Raw genomic sequence first — 25895 nt, forward strand, 5'->3', positions numbered from 1 at the left:
TTTTTTAAATAATTTCTCTGAGGAAAACTCAGAAAAACTGAGAGCTCAATGCTCCAGGATCCTCTCAGAAGAAGCCGGAAAAAAGAACTGACCTAACTGTGAACCAACTGTCACCTTTCCTTCACCCCTGAGGCATGGTGGGATACTGGAGGTGCTCAGGGTCTTAAAGGCACAGTGCCAAAGTTTTTATGGTTCTCCTGTGTTAACCTACATGCAGCCTATTGGCTAAGAATGCTTCATTGTTTTTCAATGCAGTTTTCTCTATTTTTTCACTAGAGTTTGCTACTGCTTACTTCCCCAAGCCTAGTTTTAGGAGCTTGGCTACTTATTTATGCTCTATTATAGTATTTAAAAAAAAAAAAAAAAAAAAAACTTCATAGAAATAAAGCATTTTAGCCTGTTTTTAACATGATAGCCTGCATGACTGTTTGTTACACATGTATAATGTGTATATATTTTATATATGCTCCGGGGTCCCCGCACAAGGGCAGGAATATTCAATGTTTATGACTTTGATGAGGATCCCCTGGAAGAGAAGTATACATGCTAATGAAATGATTCAAAGTTCCTAAAGTACTTACCTGCAATACCTTTCAAATGAGATATGACATGTAAAATTTGAACCTGTGGTTCTTAAAATAAACTAAGAAAATATATTTTTCTATAACAAAACCTATTGGCTGGATTTGTCTCTGAGTGTGTGTTCCTCATTTATTGCCTGTGTGTATGTACAACAAATGCTTAACACTACTCCTTTGATAAGCCTACTGCTCGACCACACTACCACAAAATAGAGCATTAGTATTATCTCTTTTTGCCACTATCGTAACCTCTAAGGGGAACCCTCGGACTCTGTGCATACTATTCCTTACTTTGAAATAGTGCATACAGAGCCAACTTCCTACAACTCCTCTGAACTCCAGAGAATATGCAAGGGGGGGTTGTGGTCATCTTTTTTGACACAGAAGAGTTACATTCTGCTTGACAGGTCTGTTGAAATACATGTAACATTTGGGACATGCTTGAAAGGGAGAAAAAAGGATGCCAAGACACTTCTTGTGGATCACCTCTGTGGCTGCTTTTGTTCTTCTGTCTCTAGGATTTTTGTGGATACAGTAGAATTAAATTAGTGAGGCGTTACCTCAAATTGTTTTTTTTTGGGATAAGGGAGAAACCTAAAATTACTACAGTCCACAGTCCACTCCTAACATCTATACCCAGCCCTCGGAGCCAAAGTGTGGCCGAAGACTTCCACCACCTTGGGTATGCCCAGACATGGTACAGAAATGCTATGAAAGTGGGTAGGGCTAGCCATAGGGAAGTTTTACCCCCTTGGTTAGGGAGGGGCAAGAAGTCACTGCCACCCAGTAGTTGGTCACAGGCATAAATCTTGCATCCCCAGACACCCTATTTAGAACACTTTCTGGACCTGCAGAAGATCAGAAGAGGGCTGGATCTGCTGTCTAACCTGAGAGGAGCCCTAAAGCACCGGACCTCCCTACTGCAACCTACCTACCCAAGACAAAGAAGAGAAGCCCAAGAATCTGTTGGGAGACCTCCTGTGGGGTTACAGGTAAACAACCAGCTGCAAAAGGTCCATTCCTGGAAGTGCCAGCTGGTCAGTGACAACTGATTCTGGACTGGACCCTGCTGTTGGCCTCTGCCTATCACCCTGTAAGTCTGTAAGTGTCCGCCTGAGGGTCTGGTGTGCATGGTTGGGACATAAAAGACTGAGGCCCTCATTATGGCATTGGCGGTAAGTTCCGCTTACCGCCATGCCAACTGCTGCCAACATAATGCCGCTGCAGCGTTTTTCCGCTACCCATATTATGACCCACACATAGCAATCAGTCACTACACAGCCACACACACACACACGTCCGCCAGCCCAAAGGTCAGTGATAAACTGGTGGACCCAAACCCCACACAGTTACGCCAACAGAACTACGCCCACAACATTATGACCTACGAATCACCGCAGCGGACATTCAACCGAGGTAAACCACTGGCGGTACATACCGGCACGCTCAAAATACACACACACATACAAAACACTACATTGGACAATTCTAACTACACACACCACACCCACACCAATAAAAACACACACACTACTCACAACCCTTTACGACTCAAAAACATTAACAGAGAGCGATAGAGAGAGACACCAAGAGCACCCACAGAACCAGAGCTACAGAACACCATCACCCATACACCATCCACGCACCTTACAGCACACACCCCAACACATCACCCTACATACCCTCACACACAAACCACACCCATTGCACCACAAAGCCACCCCAGGTTCTCTGAGGAGGAGCGAAGAGTCATGGTGGAGGAAATCATCCGGGTAAAGCCACAGCTATTCGGATCACAGGTGCAGCAGACATCCATTGCTAGGAAGAGGGAGCTATGGCGGAGAATCGTGGACCGGGTCAACGCCGTGGGAGAGCACCCCAGAACAAGGTATGACATCAGGAAAAAGTGGAACGACCTACGGGAGAAGGTACGTTCTGTGGTAGCAAGACATCAGATAGCTGTACAGAGGACTGGCGGTGGACCCCCGCCTCCTCCCCCACAACTAACAACATGGGAGGAGCAAGTCTTGGCAATACTGCATCCGGAGGGCCTGGCACTATGTTTCTTTTCCTGCAGGTCAGCACCCATCAGAAAAAGGGTATATGGTGTGCCAATGACGTGCGGACCCTGGGTATCTACGGCAGGTGGCGCACCCACTGTTGCTAACGGTGGGAGGACCTGAGACGCTGGGCAAGGAAGACGGCGGAGGCCCAGTTGGGGATGGCCTCCCAACGAGGAAGGGGTGCCCGTCGAACCCTGACGGCCCGCTTACTGGCTGTGGCTTATCCAGAGCTAGATGGGCACTTGAGGGCATCACAGCAGCCACAAGCGGGTGAGTACAGTTTCCAAATATACTACTTGCGCATGGTGGGGTGGTCTCCAGGTGGGGGATGTGGGCGCCCCTAGGCCAGGCCGAACATTGCAGGGCAGGGGCCGATGACCACCACCTCCTACCAAGCTAGTAGGCATCCACTATTGAGCAGGGGTCTGTGGGTGTCAGGTATGCTGCTATTGGCATTAGGTATTCCTGTCCATGGCCTGGTGAATAGCAATGTGTGGTGGTGGGGGTGGGGGTGTGGGTGTGGGTGTGTGTGTCTCTCAACGGTGGTGTTGTTGCTGCCATTGGCCAAGTGTATCCTTTGTCTATCCTCTGTTTCCCCCCCCCCCCCTTTTTTCTTTTTGTTTTGTCACCCTGTCCTAATGTGCATTAGCATCATCTGGCAGAGGAGCAGAGGCACCAGCCACGGATGGAGCTGCATCCCACAGGGCCCAGGAGGCTGAATCCACAGACGGTGAGGGCAACAGTGGGACAGAGGGCGAGGGGAGCACCACGGCGGAGAGTGGAGGGGCCAGTTCCGACAGAGATACCTCCTCCGATGGAAGCTCCCTGGTGGTGGCGGACACCTCTGTGCCCACCCCAACTACAGGTAGAGCCGCCACCCCCTGTACCAGCACTGCCCTCCCAGCAGCCCCTCAGTGTGATGCCCGTTCACCCAGGAGGGTGGGCATGTCCTTCGCCCCACGCACCTCAGGCCCTGCCCCAGTTAGCCCTGCTGCCCTGAGTGAGGAGGCTATTGACCTCCTGCGATCTATCCCTGTTGGGCAGTCAACCATATTGAATGCCATCCAGGGGCTGGCAGCCCATTTGCAACAAACAAATGCATTCTAGGAGGGCATTCACTCTGGCATGGCAGCCTAACAGAGATCAATCCAGGCTCTGGCCTCCTCCCTGATGGCAGCCATTGTCCCTGTTTCTAGCCTCCCACCTTCAACTTCTTCTACCCTGTCCCATTCGCCTCAACCCCAACCTATCCCAAACACACATTCAGATCAGCATGCCCCCAAGACAACACATAGGAGTGGCTCAGGCAAACACAAGTACCACCCATCATCCCACAGGCACTCACACAAACGCCATCCAGATGCAGACATACCAACATCCACTGCCTCCACTGTGTCCCCCTCCTCCTCCACCACCCTCCCAGTAGCGTCTTCACTCACACCTGCATGCACTACAGTCTCATCCACTACCTCCATCACCATCACGCCTTGCACTACACACCCCTCACTAGCAGTCACCACCCCCACATCCATGCACACGTCACATGTGTCCTATCCCACTGTCTCTGTGCCCCCTCCTCCCAAAGTACACAAACGCAAGCACTCAGACACCCAACAGCCATCCACTTCACAACAACATCCAGCACATGCACCTGCACCCAAACACAGCAGACAGACACCTCCTACAACTACTTCCTCTTCCTACACTCCCAAACCTTCTCCCTCTTCCCGCCTCAGTGCACCCTGAGAAATTTTTCCTCTCCACAGTTGACCTCTTCCATACCACCCCCCCCCCCCATCCTTCACGTCTGGCAGGGTGGTCAGAACCCAGACGAGCACCTCAGCTACCCAGTCCACGGCCACAGTAGTGTCGGCAGCTACTGCAGGTGGGAGAGGCTCCAGGGAACCAGCCATCAGCACTGAAAGTGTGCCTATACCAGCTGCCACAGGGAAGGGCAAGGAGGCACCACCGGCTGCCAAGGGGAAGTGCAAGGAGTCACCACCAGCTGCCAAGGGGAAGGGCAAGAGGCACCACCAGCTGCCAAGGGGAAGGGCAGGGAGGCACCACAAGCTGCCAAGGGGAAGGGCAAGGGGACTGCACCTCCAGACAGGAAGGACAGGAGGCCTGGTGCTTGGACTGATTCTGAGCCCCCACCACCAACCATGGCGGTTTAGCAGTCAGAGGCTGCAGGGGAAGGGCTGGAGCATCCCCCACCACCACTGCCTGCACTGCCACCAGCACCGCCACCAGCAGCAGCAGCCCTAGTGGACAGCTGCCCGAGGCTGCAGGGGAAGGGCTGGAGCCTCCTCCCACCACTGCCTGCACCGCCACCAGCAGCAGCAGCCCCAGTGGGCAGCCGTCCGAGGCTGCAGGGGAAGGGCTGGAGCCTCCACTCACCACTGGCATCCCCGACACCAGCACTGCCACTGCCACTAATGAGCAGCCGTCACCGCCAGCGGGCAGTGTGTAGTCCTGCCTCCATGGACACAGACAATGAGGACTGGGAAGTGTCCCTCCATTTGTATATATGTATATACTGTTTTTGATTCTGAAGCACGTATTTCTACTTATTTATCTTATTACACTTACTTTAATCAATTCCGTTGTCCTTGCATTATTCCTGAGGGGTACAGGGTAGATATGTGATGTTATTGCATCTGTTTGTGTGTCTGGTGTTGGGGGTGTTGCGTGTGTGTGTCACTCTTTTTCCTCCCCCCTCCCTTGCGTGCTAGGCGGCAGTACTCACTGTGGTCATCTTCGCCGACATTGATGTTCATAATGCATGAAGAGGTAAAGCAGCTTGGGGAAGATGTGCAACTCGGGCTCCATGGCATTGTGGTTCATCCTTGAGTCTCCAGAGGTGAGTCCTGTGCCCTCTGTGTACTGTTTCCACTGTGCTTTTGATGTTGTTGGTACCGCCCCGGAAAAGGTGGTGGAGAGGTGTGTCATGTTACCGTGGGCGGTACATTGTCTTCCGCCTGGCTGTTGGCAGTTACCGCTGCGGTGCTTGTTGCTACCGCCGTGACGGTCGGTGTGTTATAGTGGCTGTCTGTGTGGGTGGTTTCCGCCGTGGTCATAATTCTTTTTTTTTTCTCCACGGCCTGTAGGCGACATTACCGCCGCTTTGTCACCGACCGCCAGGGTTGTAATGAGGGCCTAAGCCGGAAGGTTAAATCTAAAACCAAGATGAACCTGGTTGGTGTACCCGACCCACATTCTATTGTGGTCTGCCTCAAATTGTGCCAAGGCCTCATTCTACAGTGATCATAGACTATCACTGGCACTTTGTGCTTTTTGGCACAATTTCTACTTAAATGTAGAACAATTCATATTTCTGGTTCTGCTTATATAGTTTTAGTCACGTTGAAATCATTTTGTTTATTAAATGTTCCTCTATTTTTCTAATTCTGCTTGGGAGTTTTGCGTTTTGACCTTATTACTGTTTTGGTACTGCATAAATACTTTACACATTACCCTCAGTTAGACCAGGTCTGCTCTGTGGCATAGCTACCAGGGGGTTAAGATCCCGTTAATTTAGTGACATTGAGGGTTCACTCTGACAAGGGTTGTGATTATTCCTTGAGGTGGGTAGTCACTTGCCCCAAAAAAGAAAACAATTTCTTAAAACATTCATTGACTTGCAATTTGAACGGTATTTTGAATTTAGGACATTAGAATGGGAGACAACAGACCACCTGCATGTGCTCCCCCTATTTCGAGGTGTACAAACTCAATTGTTGCACCAGGTGAGAAAGTTTATTGCCAAAAACCCATGGGATGCTCAAATTGTGCATGAGCTGTAATCCCAATTAGGGTGCAAGCGGGAGTTGATGCCCTAATTAAATTTGCAAAGGGGGTTGAAATGAGGCAGAAGAAGCACAGGAGTGAAAAAAGTAAAAAATTTGAACAGGGGAAAACTGCAAAGGTTCCCAGTTTTCAAGGCACTGTTACCAACAATTAAGTATAAATAGCTCGAGGAAGAAGCAATGAACAAACTTCATGAGAGTTGTCATGAAATTATCAATAAGAAGTCTTTAGACGCATGGTTCTGGTCTGTTTGAACATGTAGGCCCCAAATATGACTAGTCACACTTAAGCAAATATAAAGCCGGTCTTTGAACAAGCCAATTTATTTCATGTTTTCTGTTTGCCTTATAATTTCCATCTTACCTTCTGAGCCAGCAAGCTAACTTAGGCCCGGACTTAGATGTTGGCTGTCCCACCGCTAAGATAAGTCGGACCCGGGCCTGAAAAGACAGTCACCCTGGCGGTCTTCAGCCTGCCTTATTTAGATGTATTACAGCCACAATGGAATGCTCTTCCTGCCCGTCAATCAAGCGGGTTCCTGCCAGTGGTATTTTGATGCTACAGTTTGACAGGCAATGTAGTGCTGGTGGTTTGCACACACTATGCGTTCTCCTGCATCACACACGATACAATCCACCATTATCCATTGCCATTACACCACAACAGCTACATGCCGCATACACACATACACCCATCATACAACATACATACACACGTGACACTGCACCCAGCACAAACCGACACACATCTACGCAAACACATGCACAACTACACACATCACAACAGCGACCGCCACACAACATGCACCTGAGTTCTGCATGCAACACCACAACATCCACGTCATATGCAAGTGGAACACATACTGACACAACCACTTCACCCACTACATCGCCCCCAACCCACTACATCGCCCTCCACATCACCCAGTCAATTGCATCAAACACATATACTGACTCACACACACAACTCAAGCCTAACATGACAGGTACATTGCAATGTGCACACATCAGCATAGTTTACAATTGTGGAAGTTCAGTCATTTTGGTGCCAGCATTCATTTATCTATGAATACTGACTCCATAATGACTGTTGTGTATGTGTTTGATATCTGTTGTGTACCAGTGTGTTCCCAACCGTGTCTGGCCCACCTGTGTCCCCGACATATGCATGTCACAGTAATTTAAAAAAATTACTGTGACATGTACATATCTGCAGTGGTCCCATGCCCATGTGCAGTAACCCCAAAACGTATAGAGGCAATGCAGGTTGCCCATCTTTGTGTCCAGCAACAGGGGTCGAGGAGTGGGGGTGGCATGTTTTCTCTGTGGTCCTGTGCCAGCAACGACGGAGGGTCCTGTCCAGTCGGGTCCACCTGGTAACAGAAGCTAAATTGGGAGAAAAGGCAAGGTTTCACCCACTTTTCACGGCAATCTGCCAAGAAAGAAGTGGAGGTCGGCTTTGCATAATATCGACCATGTTACTTAGTTGATTGCACTTTTGCCGGTTACTTACATAATTGCACTTTTGCCGATAGGTTTCATTACGAGTGAACTGTAGCAGCGCGATTGCGCTGTTTTTTTCTTTCAACTTGGCAAGAAAAATCTGGTTGGGAGTTTACAACTTGTAATAGCTGTAACTCAGGCAAATGCGAGACCCTTGTGCATTGCAAATGCTTGTTGCTTGGTGGTATTGCACATCCAAATCTGCTTGGCATGAAGTGTGGCTGAAGTCCTGCACACCGCCACTCTTTCCTATGGCGTCGTGGCAACGGTGGGGATTCCTAGGCTGAGTTGGAGGGGCTCGGGCAGGTTAAAGTGAATGGAATTCCAACATCTAAATACATCAATGCTTCATAGGTGATAGGCAAGGGCCAAGCAATATCATAATGTAATGATAATAAATGAAAGCAACACTTCTGATAAACACAGCAGAACCTACTCGCTATGTATGTTACTTAATTTTGTCCTTTCAACACATCACCTTATCAGGGTTGTTTTAATAATGTGCCCTATATTATGGTCAATACTTTATGCTTGAATATTAGTCGGGTGGCAAAAAAAAACTTCTGATTTGTGGAGAACGTTTTTATTCCTCACTGGAGGATTTTACCTCAATTCAGGAACACATGGCTGAATTATCAAAATATCTCTGAAGCAGAAGTAATTGTCAAGTGATTCACCACTTTCTTCATAAATCAAAGGATTATATGTGACAGCATAATCCAAATCAAACCTTTGATGCCTAGCAGAGCAGGATAAAAGGTACAGTTGCTGTGAATGTTGACCCAAGAACAGGTGCTATCCCTGCATTGACTACATCATCAAACAGTTCCACAAAGAGCTGCAAATGAGACTGTGGCATGGAGGTGACCATAGGGAGTGTAACTGCATAATCATAAAGCATGTATTTATATTCACTCCAGCCACATAAGACTGATTTAATACAAGGATAACAAAAGTATTCAAGAAGCTTATGCCAAAGTAAATATTCATGTTACACAGAATAAAACGGTTTCAATGCAAAGAAGAACAAGAAAATTGATATTGTGATATTAGTGGAAATAAGCAGAAGTTAGTGAAGTAAATTGGTGAGGTAACAAGCTAGGTACTACCTCTCTATATCACGCTACGTTACTGCGGTTTTCTGGTGCAGAAACTGGGGAACTAAGGAGACTTTGCCAAGAGTAACAGGACTGTTAAGTTTGTTCCAGAATCTGATCAGAGCCTGCAGAGGAGGAGGGAGAGAATGCTATAGTGACAGTGTGAGGACAGAGAATGCCTTCTCACCCTTTCTTTCAGGCCAGTAGCTCTGTACTTTTAACAGGTGTTGAAAGTTGGAGCTCGGCACTCGCCTAGTATGGACAAGCTACAGTTTCACTAAAAAGTAACAGCTGAACACAGGAGATTAAGGTGTGATGTCTCCTGGCTGACTCAGACAGAAGGAAACGTATGACTATCCTTTTGAAGCAGACATTTGGATTCTGGATGAGGTTACATTTAACCTCACTGGTAAATCACTGTTTATATGACAAAACAAGTGTTCATAGTCATCAGCAGTGTGTTACATACCATGGCCTTTATAGCTGCTGTCCTGACACGGGGGTCCTGATCTGCAAAGTAATCCCCTATTATCTTTTGCACGTCCTTGGCAGCCAGACCTTCAGGTTCCTTAGTAACACTTTTGTCCACAGAACCCAGACAGCCAATTAACTGAAGGCATTTGTTCCTGACCCCATGTGATGTATCCGTTAAGTACTGTAACAAATAAGAGGTAAATGGTACACAGTGAGGGTTATTCAGTCCACAACTAAATCCAGCAAAATATGCCACAAATTCTGAAATGTAAAATACACAAGGAAAACTAAAAGATCTCTGAGCTTTTCTCTGGTTATATGGAAAATGGCAAACCCATTGCTTACTTTCCAACGGTATGAAAATAAATCTTTCTACTTTTCAATGGGAAACAGAAATAAAAGATCCCAATCCATCACTTTGTAGAAGCAAGCAGCTCCCACATTTCAATCTTCAAATAAGAGGATCAAAAGTTAAAATAATTTTGTGCTGCATGCCTTTATTCCAGAAACAATGCATACAAGGCCTCACACAGAAAGCAACATCAATCACACATAAGGCCTTAAAGGTCTAGCACCAACGCAAGCCGCAACCCCAGTTCTATTGCCTTTACTTTGGTTCTGTTGTCTACTTACCAGAAGATGATTGTAAAGTATTTCCCACTGCAGTGACTGTTTTACCGGATTCCAGTAATACCCGGGAAGGCTCTGTTCCCCTTCGCTCTAAAATACTCCTTTCCTAAACTTGCTGTTTAAAGTGTGTTACAATTGTGGAAGCAAAACTGCAGGTCAGACTGAAAACTCTTTTGTCTATCAAAAAACCACAGTATGAACTTGTGCCCCCATTTCAACAAAATTCCATATAGTGAGCTAAATGAAAGCAAAACATGGCTGTGCGGGAACAATGCTTAGTGGGAAAAACTACAAAAGAAGGCACTCTGCCGAAAGTCCCCAAATGCGCTGACATTGAGGACTTTGCCTTAAAGCACTAGAAGCAGGCTCAGAGAACCAGAGGGTCATCTGATAGACCAATTTTACTCTGGCAACCATTTCGGACCACTAATGGTGGCTTCTCAACAATATCAGCACAGACATGAAAGTTCTTGCTGCTGGGGTATCAACAGACATCAAGATACCTTTTGTCGCCTGACTCTGCATTACCCCTAAGCAGGTTTCTAAATGTCCTCTTTCTGATGGGTGACATCATTTGATGTTGATATCTCTAGTAGCTATATCAAGGCCCTGAGCAGATCTCTTGGAAAAGTCTAACTTTTGATATGCCTGGAGGCTGTTTATGTGATTAATTGTCACTGGACAGTGTGTCCCACAGGGAAACTACAACTTACACCTTCAGACAACTGGCTAATTAGGATTCGTCATGCACTATGAAACTAGTCACCTGCAAAATCTTAGAAAGCCTTTGAACAAGTCACACCGTCCTGCCGCTGGTGGTCAGCGCACTACAGAAACAAACAAGAATGCATAACCTATGTCTCCCGACAAGCATTATAATGCAATGCTTTCAAAATGCCCCCTTCAGAAAATCAAGCCAATTGTCGGGACAATATCATAGGAATAGCTAAAACATTCAATATTCAAGTTTTAACTTAGAGTTTTGCTTAAGAGAACTGCTTTCAATCACCTTTCAGGTATCAGATGAAAATCTCGGAGTCACTCATTTCAGTACACACCTCTTCTAGGACCCAGACAGTAAACAAGATACACAAAACAGAGCCTCAAAATTAAAATAAATCAGAATATATAGAAAGAAGATAGTAAGGCCTTTCAATTTTACTACTTGTGTCTCAGAACCATGATAACCAGTGAATTCTTTAGGCACTTTACTCTCTACTCCGTGGAGCAGACAAGGCCTACTCTGGGAGAGGTGAATGGATAAGAAACTCAGATACAACGTGGCACAGTAAATGACACACAAACCCATTGTTCAGCCAGAGCAATTACATCTAGAGGACTCAGGTCTCCATTTGTAGGCTTCTATAAACAGGGCAGAAAAAAGTAGCAAAAAAAACAGAAGGCGTGTTCTATTTCTGGGACCAAGATACAACTACAAACGATTGACAGCATTGCCCAACTACATGCTAGCCCTACAACTTGGGTTCCTGTGGGAGGCTTATTTGTGGGAAGGACGGGGTATTTTTGGCAGCTTTGGTAATTACTCGTTTTTGCTACCACTTGTGTATTATTAGCCAGGCATTGAGGCACAGCAGCCAGACAATGGATAGGATATGTGCGCCTACAGCGCTTGAAACCAGGATGCAAGTTATGACAACTGGGTGGATATGATTCTGTGTGCCATAGTTTCCCAAAAAATGTCCATAAACTAGTAGTTCCACAAAATCCAAACATCCTAGCTTGAAAATGAGTCTCACACTATTATAAAGATAGATCAGGGCTCCTATGACAAGATTTCACACAGTGTAGGTGCAAAGTTAGAAGGGGGTGCCCGAGGGTCACAGTCAGTAGGTTCCAGCACACTAAGTGCAGTCAGAGTAAGTTACCAGCTAGGACTTCAACTGGGCCTAATTTAAGGAATGGGGAGTCAACACAAACAGAAATGATCACTGGAGATACCAAATTTCAGCTGTTCATATCTTGAAACTGTAGAGGGCAACCACTGAATCCTCACTGAATGGTTGACCAACAACGACTATCACCTGGGAATTTGAGTCAGTAGCTGACCAGAATTTAAATAAGGGTAACTCAGAAACTTAGAAAAGGGTGGAGCTAAAAGAACTGTTTAAATAATTATGAAATCTGAGCAACTAGATGCATGACTTCAAACCAAGTACTAAGGTGAAGCTAAAGATTTGGGTACTCCTGCAAATGCACTGGGAGATAGTGCTCTCATAGCAACCAACATGGTACCAGGCATGTCCCCCAAAATATTCTGCTCACTACGCTTGCAGCCTTAAACATACTTCCAAGTCCAGTAACACTAGTAAGCCACTTGTTTCTTGAGACATTCAGTCAAGTATAGCTGCAAAAAGTTCATATCTCCTGGGTGGCTCACTCACTCCAGATAGTCAGCATTCAGCTAGGCCTTCGCTTTGTGATCTTAATCAGGGGCTAGCTCCTTTCATCCCACTGGGCAGTTCATATTCTTCTAAAAAGCAGTGCATAGCAGCTGTGATTGGTCCTGCTGCCTGCTGAGACCAAGTCGCTTAACTACGACTCAGGAGTCCAGCATTACAGAAATGACTCTAATTAGACCTCCTTCATTGTTACTTAGGGTATTAACTGTAGGAGGAAAAAGCAGGCAGAGTATCTAAAAAAAAAAAAAGCATTGTCTGTCTCACTTGGGCGCCCATTTGTGCACTGTGATAATCATTCCTTCAAAACCTATGTACCCTAAACACTGATACACCTGGCAGTGTTGAGGTTCTGAAGGGACATGGCCATCTCTAAATAGAAGTACCTTTTTTCTAATATAGCCCTAATGGCAGCTTGAAGGGATATTGTTCAGTTGTGGGGTGAAGGAGCAGTACTCGGGGCTGAATTGTGGACTGGTGTATGGTGGCAGAAGGTCCAAAGAAAGTTGAAAAGGTCTAGGAGCTATAGAGATGTGTGGCCTTTCTCTGAGGGACTTGCATAATGATGTTCCAGGGCTTGCGACTATATAGAGTATGAGCCAGCAGGGAAAACAACCCGCAAAGCATCTCAGCAAGAAAGGGGTATAGAAATGTATATAGCAAAAGGTGAGTCTCAGTCCATCATAATTCTTGATTTGGATGGACAAAGTAACAGCTCTGCCGCTTTTAAAATAGGTACTACATTTACAAGTCAAAAATTAACTTTTTGTGACAGCTTGTTGCATGACAATTAATTTAAATATCAAGTGTTAGGAAACTGTGACATCTGCACTAGGATTTCTAGGAGACAAGAGCAAATTAAGGTACACTGCCTAGAGACAGCTGCAAGTAGATCATAGCGGCATAAGGGCAGGTATGTCATGAAATCACTGCTACCGATAAACATTTGTTGCCTAGATAAGAGTTAGAACTATACCATCAAGGCAAAGGTACAGGTACAGGTACAGCTATGTTTAACTGCCGATCCATACTCTAAGCTTTACTTCAGTTATGCCTTCCAGACAAAGATGCAGCTACAGACACTGTAAAAGGCAGATAGCAAGTCTGTCTCATGCCCTTCTCTATGGCTCATTATTTGCAAGTCCTGATATAAAATCTGCAGATATGTACAGCTCTTTCAGATCTTTCACTTAACCCAGAAAGAGATTTAGATGGTGAAGTATATTAGGAATGTTTACCCACACCCCCAAGTGTCCATCTGAACTCAAAGGAGACTTCTTTTTCACTAGTCGCTTTACAGTAACCTCATTTAAACGGTGAAACGTTTGATACGTTCTAATTACAGAACTCTCACAAACATGGGTTATTTTAAATGAGGGGGAAAACGGTTTGGATTTGAACAACGCTAGGCACACAATGCTGCAAATACCAGTAGGCTGCACTATTCAAAGTAGCTTTTTTAGCTTTTAAGTGAATTGGCGCAAGAGGGATGAGCATCAGCGATTGTACCAGACAGCTGATCTTGAGATATGGACAACAGAAATTCGGAATATCAAGCATATTTTGAAGTGAATTATATTATTTTTGAATGTTTTTGTCCTTATATAGCACTTAACATTGCTGAAGGGAAACGTTATAGCGTTTTGAGAGTTGTAGAGTTACGTAGTGGGCAGGAAGAAGGATGTCTACCAGTAAAGTACCTTTCCAACAAGCATTCACAAGCAGAATCTGGAGAAGTGAACCACTTGGATTTAGGTTAAAAGCCTGTTGCAAAAAGTGGGCTTTCCTTTATTTCCTAAACCTTCTTTCTTTGGAAGGGAAAATAAAGGAATGACATAAGGTGGAGCCTTGAGCTTGAAGGGTTCCACTTCTAAAATTCTTGAGCCTTGCCAGATAGGAAAGGACTCAATTTTAAGTTAATGCATTTGCCCTGAAGATAAGGAACCCTTATTTTCTTGAGGTAGTCGAAATCTTGAAGGTGTACAGCATGCGCATGAGACACACAATGTTTAAGTTCACCTTTTATTTGTTGGACAGTACTGGGAGGCAAGTAATTTAGGGAAGATAGGGGACCATGGCCTGTGAACATGTGGGAGTCATTATTTGGACTTGTTGAAGCTTGGCTCTCAGTCTATTTGGCAGGGAGACCAGAGTAGATCCCACTTAAGTAGTTGATAAAGTAAAAAATGCCTACAGGGCAGAGAGAATCAATTTGGGCAACAGTAACAGGTCATAATACTGAGAAGAACAAATAAAATATGATCACCTGATGGTACAGATCTTGATAGAATCTGGAAAAAGTTGGATTCTGTGATGATTGCAAACTTTTTTTTTTTTTTGGGACGGTTCGGAAGAACACCCAGAGTAAAAAGTGAGAAATGGCAGAATCTTCTGAACCTCTACCTTGAAGAATCCAGTTAAAGCCAGTTATTCTTTATCCACATTTGAAGGGGTTAAATAGTACAATTTAATTCAATGGACTCTGGTGACTTCACCTTCTAATCGCAGATGGCCAGGCAAAGATGGAAAAACATGATGTGTGCGAGATAATACAAAGAGACCTAAAGGCAGATTGAGTTGAAACAAATATAAATATTAACGCTGTAATAAAGTCCAAAGGGAGCAAATTGTAGAGTGTAGGGCTGCCCATTTCAGACACCAAATTTAATACACAGCCACATTCTCCATGATGGACAGTGCAACACCAATGTCACAATGCACTGAACAAATGAGATGCACATTATAAAATGAAGGCAAACTTAAAAACATTCTTTGTTGTGAAAGAAAATACACCAACTGAGAATTGTTTTCAATTGCTTTACCTTGCAGGCTTCATCAACCAAACGCATTCTGAGAGACAGATTTTCTGGAAGTTTGTTTCCAATCACTAAGAGGGTATCAAGAAGCTGAGCAAGAACTTGATGGGACTCTGCAAAAAATAAAAAATAATATAAATCGGAAAACTGCTGTCTTCATACAAATAGTTCATTTTCACAAGGCATTAATGTATTGCCAACCATTGGGGTATTGCTAAATCTGTTGCCTCTGTTCCCAAGCCAAGCACTGAAACCACCAGATAAAACATCTGGTCCAAACATTAAAATAAATAATTGTTTTCTTTGGTGATTTTTATAACACTGAGTAGTTTTCTAGGGTAGCAAAGGAAATGTGAACATTAAGTGCCATACAAAGAAACAAATAGGGTCCACAAAATGGGTTTACAGAATCCAGGGTGCAATACAAGGGGCGGAGCAGATGTACAGGTTCAAACAGATCTTGTACATGCGACAAAGAAAGCACACAATGCACTTATGTTAAAGGCTTCATCCTTGGAATACTAAACAAAATGTAATTCTTGTTCTTTGAACCTAGAGTAACAAGGCATCTGATGATCTTAACGGTCTAGAGAGAATACTTTAAATAAATTTAAATCGCTGACAAACTTTATAACTCCTACATAGAAGGTCAGATGGGTGATGCAAAGCATTTTGCATTTAATTTGCTCACTTGGACGGGAAAACTAGTGATCGGTCATTTAACTCAATTGAAGAGGTTTTCAAATTGAATATCTGCCTAAAACATTCAGAATTTGAAGCGGTCAATCTTTCTTAGACTTGATTGAGAAAAGATAAAAGAAATGGGTCTCAGAATTCAACATTGATGGATTTACCCAAAATTCTCACTTGCAGTAAAATCTGTGGGTTTCTGGATATGTCAATATTTGTCTATGAGCACTCACATCAAACTCTAAAAACCTCTAGTCACAATGTAATCCATAAAATAAAAATGTAACTGTTCCTAAATCCTAATTATTTCTCTTCAGCAGTACAATCCTTAGTGACCCCTTACATGGACTACAAGAATGCTCCATTAATTATAGTTACAAAACACGTATTACATTCAGCTAAAAATTACTATAGGTAAAAAAAGTTTGATCGCATAGGCCCATAGTGAAAGAACTAAAGTGGCTTCCAAAAGAACCTCGAAATTACTTCAAAGCAGTCTTAATTATATTTTCAAGGCACTTCACCTTTAACATTCCGCTTACATTTTTTCGCCATTGACAACATCAGGAGGTAAGAAAATCCTTGGTGGTAAACCTAACTTAAGGCTGGAAATAAAGATTAAAAAGACTGGAAATGGACAAATTCTCATCTGCCTCAGTCACATCATTTTCAGGTAGGGCTCCATTCTGTCTTGTTCACTCCCTGAAGATCTCAGCTCCCTACAATATGCCCCCCATTTTCAGAAAAACCTTTTTTTTTATTTATTTTTTTAAAAGAATATTTGTTTAATTTCTACTCTTCTTAAGACCCACACAAGGTAATATGTTGAATGCTCCCCTAATAATGGAGAAGGGGTAAATTCCGAAATCTTGGTAAAGTCAGGAGCGAATGCGGAGTAGAATTAACTGATTCACTTCAAGATTCACCTGTCAAATTCACCTATCAGACTGGATTCTTCCACAAAGCCAGCAAATTTTCAAGGTAAAGGACTTTTATTGAGATGGTGATGCATACAGAAGGAGCAGACAATTTAAGGGCATGGTTTTTAGGTTATTGAGATTAGTGAATTTATTGAATTTTCAGAATATTACCACAAGTAGTTAGCAGTTTCATCAATTCATTCAGCGTTCTCTTCTTGACTACATCATCATAAGGGTATATTGTTTCTGACAAAACATCTTTGACAAGTATAATTTGAATGAAAATCAACTTGTGAAAAGGTCAAGCTGACAATTAGTCAGAATACATATATAATGCTGAACTGCAGCAAATTTTTAACCTATAAGGGGTAAAAAGAACGCACAAACATTTCTTACAATACCTAAAACTATAGAAACATGAACCATATGAAGAAAAGCAAGTTTGGAGCAATTTAAAATACAAACAAAATTAACAGGTCCCTGCAGTATCTTTTTAGTGTTAGTAACCATGAAAGGAATAACAAAGAACAGGGAATATGAGATTGGATGGACCACAGAATATAAAAAGTAATGGAGAAAAGGGAGCAAAGATAAGGGGGTGACAAACTGGAAAGATAAAGAGAATAACCAAACAAGAGAGAAAGACAGGGACAACATTACAGTATCATGAAAGTGCTGGGGTAATGAGAAGGGCAACGATGCAGGTAACAATGGAGCTATAGGATATATCACAGGCCCCCTACAATGCCAACCAGCTCTCTGACAGGAGATACATTTGTCAAAACAGACCTGATGTGATGTTGTTGAAAACCATTTCAAATTTCACAAGCCACATTTCTCAAGACAGGGGTTTGCAAGGCTGCCATTTGTCAACATAACATAGTGACCATTATTAAATCTGTGCTTGTGGGTTTTTCTTAGCCTCCGTTTCTTTATTATTAACATTCCACTGGCCTTTTCTGGTTTCAGGTTCTAAGCTCTAACCTTTGTTGGGAGCTTTCATCTTTGGTTTCTGTAGTATTTTTGGGGGGTACTACTCTGTTGAAAGTACTGAGGTAGAAGGCTTATAGTAGAGCATTCGGATAATCCATATTAGCTACATTATTCAATTGTCGTGTATGAGTTTAAACTATTCAACTTTACTTCTTATTTTTGATGTGCCTAAAGAGGATGAGGATAATGCTAGGACTTCTTTAATGGGTCATATATCAGATACTAGAAAGTGATGAGCAAAGAGTTCCAGTTGTGATACACTTCTACTGGATTCCTACAATCCACGTCAAAAGAGAAGATTATGCATGGGGTGTTTCACATAATGGTTAAAAAGAAGAGCATACAAAGCATTCCATCTGGTCTTTTATCAATGCTATCATGTCTCTTACTAAGGGAAAGTTTCTGGGGGTTTCCAAAATGTAATGCTTGAAAGTATGTCTGGAGGCATTGTTAACGCTTGCTAAATATGCATGCTAACTTGCGGTGTTTAAGAAAAAACATAATGGGCATCTGTTTGTGTGAAGACCTTATTGAATAAAACTTTAGGTAAAAGCCCCAACATTACATTTTAAAATTGTATTTCCCCCATTGTTTGTTGTATGCACAAATAATTTATACAAAGCTCAAATATTTTATGTAATGTCTTCCCAATTTGATGTTTAAAGTTTATATCTCAAAGGAGAAAAATATCCGATTTACTGTTTTTGTTTGGCCTTCATATTCATATTTCAGTCTGGCAGGTAAAATACAGGCTGGCTGGTAACTCTAGGCATAGACCATATGGTCAAAAGACAACTCAAGCAAGTGGCGAGTACTAAATAAAAGCTAAAAATACTCCCTGCATGAACGTGCTGTTGGTCCACAGGACAGTTATAATGTGAAGACCTGTTTGTTAAAATATCAATATGTGTTCCTTATATTTGGAAGTTGCTATAAATCTGAACTACTAAAATTGTTCTATCGAATTTCCCAAATAGTTAGTCATTTTCAAATTTCAAAGTACAATTAATCAATTGCACAGATATGATGAATTCACACGGTGGTTGAAGCATTAATGATTTCGAACAGACTAGCCCATAAGAGTGCTTGTAAACTTGCACCCAACCAGAGAGGTCTGACATTGATTTTTTGTAATTTTTCATATCATGGCATCTAATGCTACAACCATGCTTGATAAGGGCAGCAAGTTACTTATGGTAACAATCTTTCTGCTGGATACTCTATTGAATTGCATATTCCTTACCTTGTAAATATTCCTGAGGCGTCAGACTGGATCCAGAAACTTTAAAGCATTACTTCTGTGTGTAAATAGGTGGCATCATGCAGCACTGCGCTGATATGGAAGTGACTAGCAGAGTGCTATTAAGCACCACCAATGGACGCGGATGCCAGTTGCTTTCTAAGCTATCTGCACTCTCAGACACAGAGGTCATCCACCGTTTGGCATAACTAGTGTGTAGATCTCTAAATTGGGACATTTTTAGATGGAAACCGTTTAGCAATTTGAAAGTTGGCAGTTGAAATAACAGGGAAGAGGGAGAGAAATATGTGGTTAGATACAGTATCCACCAGAAAGATCATTGTCTTTTCCCGCTAGTACTTCCAATTTGGTCTTAGCTCGTCATTCAACATATAGCCATTCTTACCCGGCCATTCTCAGTTTCTGGGGAACACTGATAGGCACCTCCAACAATGTTAAGAGGTTCGCTGTCATCTGGGGGGTCTGATGACTGCCTGGGGCGAGCCCACCTTCGGAAGCCAGTCATCAAGCTACAGGGAAGACTGGTATCCCCAACCTTTGATGGGGTGCTGCGACCACTGCCACCACCATCTGCAGAACACTGGTGAGGCCAAAAGGACGCACTGCAAACTGAAAATTCTGTGCCCACAATGAGGAGCTGTAGGTAGTGCCTCTGGGCCTGCCGGAAGGGATATGAAAATAAGCGTCCTGCAGGTCCAATACCACCATCCAGTAACGAGGGCCGAAGGCAGACAGAACCTGGCTAGCGTACGTATCTTGAATTTGTCCTTCTGCAGGAAAGTATTGATAGGACAAAAGCCTCCCTCCTCCTTTGGAGCAAGGAAATAACTTGAATAGCACCCAGTTCCTACTTCCTAGCCCAGAACACTCTCTATGGCCGCCTTGTCAAAACGGTGTACAATTCCTGCTGCAAGATGGGCAGATGGTCCTTCATTAGTCGCCCTGATGGTGGTGGAAGCTGAGGTGGAGTAGTGAGAAATGGGAAGGTGTAAGATACAGTTGAATGACATGATGGTATGCCTCCTTAGAGGAAATATCAGATTTTTCTACCGACAGGGTGGGTGCGTGCCAGCAACGACACACTAAAGCAGCGCTGGAGGTGCAGAATACTAGCCTACATTTTGTCCCTGCTATCCTGAGCACTGTCTCTGTGAACTGCGCCCTCGGCCACAAAATGGTTGAAAGGAGTGGTGGAGGAGTCTAGTGTTGGTGAAATGAAAAACCTCTACTGTAGTCAAGGAGAGGACCAAGTTGCTGGTGGACTTGTCTTGTGGGAGCAGAGAGGCCCAAGGAACGTGCAGTGGCTCCGATCTCCTTGAGATTTTCAAGGCTGAATCCCAAAAAGTTGAAAGCAGTCAAACAGTACGTCCACTAAGGATGCCTGAACATCCCTAGAGAAACTCGTCGACCTCATCCAGACTTGTCAACAAAGAGCGACACTAGCACCCATTTTGCAGCCAAAGCAATATGCTGTATCCAAGCAAGGGCAAAAGACAAACTTAGCAGAATCGTAGCTGTCTAGAATAGACAAAGAAAAGTCTGAAAGTCATCCAGAACAGCCAGAAGGCCTCATGCCCTTGTATCCCACAGAGCATGAGAGGGGCAGCCTAGAAGACAGCTGGCTTTCACTGGCCTCGGTGCAAGGCTTGTAGAGGAGAAAATATATTTTCCAAAGGCAAATATTTGTTTAGACTCTCAATCAGGTGGAGGAACGGGATAACTGCTGGGATTTATTGTGCATGCAGAAGCCTGTACCACCAGGCTCTCTGGTGTGTAAGAAAGGCAGGAACATCTGGTGTGAGATGGTGGCAACAAGCATCCTGCGATTAAACAGGTGGACCTGCATATGCTTTTGACCAAGTGCCTAAAAGGGTATCCATCAGGGCCTCATTAAATGGTAACAGGGGCTCTGTTGGAGCCTGGTCTGATGAAAGAACTCCAGCTAACTCATTAGGCATCACTAGTATAGAGGGGAGCTGTAAGTCTAGAAATTCTGCTGCCTTTCACATACAAACTGCAAAGGAGGCACTTAACTCTGTGGCCAGACCATGTTGCGACACAAGGCCAAAATGTGGAGAGATATGTAGGCCACTGGCACCTTGAAGTTCTTCATACTAGTTTTCCTCATCATTTTGGGGAACATAGTTGCCCCCGCTAATCATAGATGTCCCTGCCTAAGACAGTGCCAAAAAGATACTGCAAATTTTGGTCAGACCATGTGGTAAGGGCAAGGGATCAAAGTTGGAAGGACTGCCAAGCAGCTGTGTGCTCGTTGGAGCCAGACACGAGCTCAGTCGAGCCAGAATCTGCTGAGAGTTGGAAAGCACAAAGGGCTGTACATCCTAGTCATTGGAGTGGATGTCAAGGCTGCTGGTGTTGGAGATGGCGTCAGGACCGAAGTCGGCATCGGAGTCCGTGATGACCACATATGGGGCCAAGGAGCATAAACAGTGCCAAGAGCACACCCACCAGCGGAAGTCTGACTGGAGGCCCCTGTGGATCCTTGGGACCCAAAGGCGTGCCAGGGGGAAGGGACCGATTCCCGCTTTGACTTCCGATACATTTTATGGAATTACCTGAAAACTTCAACAAAGGCAAAGATGTGCAGCAGAAACGGGACCTTCATCTGGACTTCAACAGGTCACAATGCAGTGTCATATTATGTTTTGCAACAAAGTTTTGCGTCATGATCCTTCATGCCCTTTGGGTTCATTTGGGCACAGTCCTCGCAAGCCCTAGAGTTCTGCCCCGACCCCAGGTACTATAAGCAGACTTTATGAAGGTGCAGAAAGAAAAAACTGATGCCAAAGCACATGGGTGACCCTTCACTGCTTTTTTACTTGTCTCTTCCAAAGCAGAACACCAACAGCACGGAGCCACATGACGCCATCTATAAGCACACAGGCTGACTGCTTTAAAGTTTGTGGATTCAGTCTGACACCTGGGGAATATTCAAACAGAAAGGAATATATGGTTAGAAGTATCCATGAGAAATGCCATTTTTAACAAATGTGCAGTATCATAAGTGAGTGTTGATGTTTATTTGTGGTGTTTTGGGCTATAAAACTAACACACCCTGTAGGAAGTTGGCTCTGCATATACTATTTCAAAGTAAGAAATAGTGTGCACAGAGTCCAAGGGTTCCCCTTAGAGGTAAGATAGTGGCAAAATTAGATAATGCTAATTCTCTATTTTGTGGTAGTGTGGTCGAGCAGTAGGCTTATCAGAGGGTAGTGTTAAGCATTTGTTGTACACACACAGGCAATAAATGAGGAACACACACTCTAATACTTACTCCAGGCCAATAGGTTTTTATATTGAAAAACATATTTTCTTAGTTTATTTTAAGAACCACAGGTTCAAGATTTACATTAAACACTTTAAATGTAAGGTACTGCACTTAGATACTTTAGGAACTTTGAATAAAAGCAATATCATATACAGTCTTTGTAAAAATGGCAAAAAGTGGACACTGCAGAAATCAACAGTTCCTGGGGGAGGTAAGAAAAGGTTAGATTAGGAGGTAAGTAAAACACTTACAAGTCTTAGTTCTGGGGCATAGGCAGCCCACCGTTGGGGGTTCAAGGCAACCCCAAAGTTACCACACCAGCAGCTCAGGGCCGGTCAGGTGCAGAGGTCAAAGTGGTGCCCAAAACACAGAGGCGCCTATGGAGAACAGGGGTGCTCTGGTTCCAGTCTGCCAGCAGGTAATTACCTGCGTCCTTGAGGGCGGACCAGGGGGGTTTCCTAGAGCATTGGAGGGGGTGGGGGGGCACAAGTAGGCACACAAAACACACCCTCAGTGGCACAGGGGCGGCCGGGTGCAGTGTGCAAAGCAGGCGTCGGGTTTTAGGTAGGAAACAATGGAAGGACCCGGGGGTCACTCTAGTGGTGCAGGCAGGCACAGGGAGGCTTCTCGGGACAGCCACCACCTGGGCTAGGAAGAGGGTCGCCTGGGGGTCACTACTGCATCGAAGTCTGGTTCCTTCAGGTCCTGGGGGCTGCGGTGCAGTGTTGCTTCCAGGCGTCGGGTCCCTTGTTACAGGCAGTCGCGGTCAGGGGGAGCATTGGGATTCTCTCTGCAGGCGTCACTGTTGGGGCTCAGGAGGGTTGTCTCTGGTTACTCACGGGCTCGCAGTCGCCGGGGAGTCCTCCCTGAGGTGTTTGCACCCGACGCCCCTGGCTCGAGATCCAGAGAGCAGAGTGTGAAGTCTCACGCTTCCGGCGGGAAACGTGCAGACTATAAAAGTTGCTTCATTGTTGCAAAGAAGTAGCTGGTTTTGAACAGGGCCGCTATTCACAGGAGTTTCTTGGTCCTTTAGTCCAGAGCAGTCCTCTGAGGCTTCAGATGTCGCTGGTCCCTGTCAGATGCGTTGCTGGAGCAGGGTTTCGAAGTTGGAGACAGGACGGTAGGGCGGGGCCAAAGCAGTTGTTGTCTTCCTTCTTCTCTGCAGGCTTGTAGGTCAGCAGTCCTTCTTCTTTCTTCAGGTTGCAGGAATCTGATTTCCTGGGTTCTGGGGTGCCCCTAAATACTAAAGTTAGGGGTGTGCTTAGGTCTGGGGGGCAGTAGCCAATGGCTCCTGTCCTTGAGGGTGGCTACACCCTCTTTGTGCCTCCTCCCTGAGGGGAGGGGGGCACATCCCTATTCCTATTGGGGGAATGCTCCAAAATCAAGATGGAGGATTTCTAAAGGCAGGGGTCACCTCAGGACACCTTAGGGGCTGTCCTGACTGGTGGGGGACTCCTCCTTGATTTTCTCATTACCTCCCCTGGACTTGCCTCCAAATGTGGGGGCTGTGTCCAGGGGGCGGGTATCTCCACTAGCTGGAGTGCCCTGGGGCCTTGTAACACGAAGCTTGAGCCTTTGAGGCTCACTGCTAGGTGTTACAGTTCCTGCGGGGGGTGGTGTTAAGCATCTCCACCCAGTGCAGGCTTTGTTTCTGGCCTCAGAGAGCACAAAGTTCCCCCCCACCCCCCCTTAGGGGGGTAGAAACTCGTCTCTCGGCAGCAGGCTGGAACAGGCCAGTCAGTCTTGCACTGAAGGATTGGGTAAAATACAGGGGGCACATCTAAGATGCCCTCTGTGTGCATTTTTTTTGTTTTTATAAATCCAACACTGCCATCAGTGTGGGTTTATTATTCTGAGAAGTTTGGTACCAAACTTCCCAGTATTCAGTGTAGCCATTATGGAGCTGTGGAGTTCGTTTTTGACAAAGTCCCAGACCATATACTTAATATGGCCACACTGTACTTACAATGTCTAAGAATAGACTTAGACACTGTAGAGGCATATTGCTCATGCAGCTATGCCCTCACCTGTGGTATAGTGCACCCTGCCTTAGGGCTGTAAGGCCTGCTAGAGGGGTGACTTACTTATGCCTAAGGGCAGTATTTTGTGGGCATGGCATCCTGAGGGGGATGCCATGTCGACTTTGCCTTTTTCTCCCCACCAACACACACAATCTACAATGGCAGTGTGCATGTGTTAGGTGATGGGTCCCTTAGGGTGGCACAACATATGCTGCAGTCCCTAGGGACCTTCCCTGGTCACAGGGTGTAGGATGTTGGCTCTGTATGCACTATTTCAAAGTAAGGAATAGTAAGCACAGAGTCCAAGGGTTCCCCTTAGAGGTAAGATAGTGGCAAAAAGAGATAATACTAATGCTCTATTTTGTGGCAGTGTGGTCGAGCAGTAGGCTTATCAAAGGAGTAGTGTTAAGCATTTGTTGTACATACACACAGGCAATAAATGAGGTACACACACTCAGAGACAATTCCAGGCCAATAGGTTTTGTTATAGAAAAATATCTTTTCTTAGTTTATTTTAAGAACCACAGGTTCAAATTCTACATGTAATATCTCATTTGAAAGGTATTGCAGGTAAGTACTTTAGGAACTTTGAATAATTACAGTAGCATATATACTTCTCACATAAAACACAAATAGCTGTTTTAAAAGTGGACACAGTGCAATTTTCACAGTTCCTGGGGGAGGTAAGTTATTGTTAGTTTTAGCAGGTAAGTAAATCACTTACAAGTCTCAGGTTTGGGTCCAAGGTAGCCCACCGTTGGGGGTTCAGAGCAACCCCAAAGTTACCACACCAGCAGCTCAGGGCCGGTCAGGTGCAGAGGTCAAAGAGGTGCCCAAAACACATAGGCTTCAATGGAGAAAAGGGGGTGCCCCGGTTCCAGTCTGCCAGCAGGTAAGTACCCGCGTCTTCGGAGGGCAGACCAGGGGGGTTTTGTAGGGCACCGGGGGGGGGACACAAGTCAGCACAAAAAGTACACCCTCAGCAGCGCGGGGGCGGCCGGGTGCAGTGTGTAAACAAGCGTCGGGTTCTCTGTAGGTTTCAATGGGAGACCAAGGGGTCTCTTCAGCGGTGCAGGCAGGCAAGGGGGGGGGGCTCCTCGGGGTAGCCACCACCTGGGCAAGGGAGAGGGCCTCCTGGGGGTCACTCCTGCACAGAAGTTCCGTTCCTTCAGGTGCAGGGGGCTGCGGGTGCAGGGTCTTTTCCAGCCGTCGGGACTTTAGGTTCAGGAAGTCGCGGTCAGGGGGAGCCTCGGGATTCCCTCTGCAGGCGTCGCTGTGGGGGGTCAGGGGGGACAACTTTGGTGACTCACGGTCTCGGAGTCGGCGGAGGGTCC

General features: G+C 45.0%; 1 protein-coding gene across 1 annotated transcript in view; it reads right to left on the bottom strand.

Moving 5' to 3' along the window:
• INTS4 (integrator complex subunit 4) overlaps window positions 1–25895 on the bottom strand; it is a 337269-nt gene that overhangs the window by 249743 nt on the left and 61631 nt on the right. Inside the window, exons 4-5 of the mRNA XM_069203922.1 lie at window positions 15394–15500; window positions 9520–9705 (exon numbers count right to left, since the gene is read on the bottom strand). Of these exons, the coding sequence (XP_069060023.1) occupies window positions 9520–9705; window positions 15394–15500 (293 nt within the window). The remainder of the gene's footprint in view (window positions 1–9519; window positions 9706–15393; window positions 15501–25895) is intronic.

The sequence above is a fragment of the Pleurodeles waltl genome, chromosome 8 (genome assembly GCF_031143425.1).
Source record: "Pleurodeles waltl isolate 20211129_DDA chromosome 8, aPleWal1.hap1.20221129, whole genome shotgun sequence".
In the NCBI taxonomy this organism is placed as follows: domain Eukaryota; kingdom Metazoa; phylum Chordata; class Amphibia; order Caudata; family Salamandridae; genus Pleurodeles; species Pleurodeles waltl.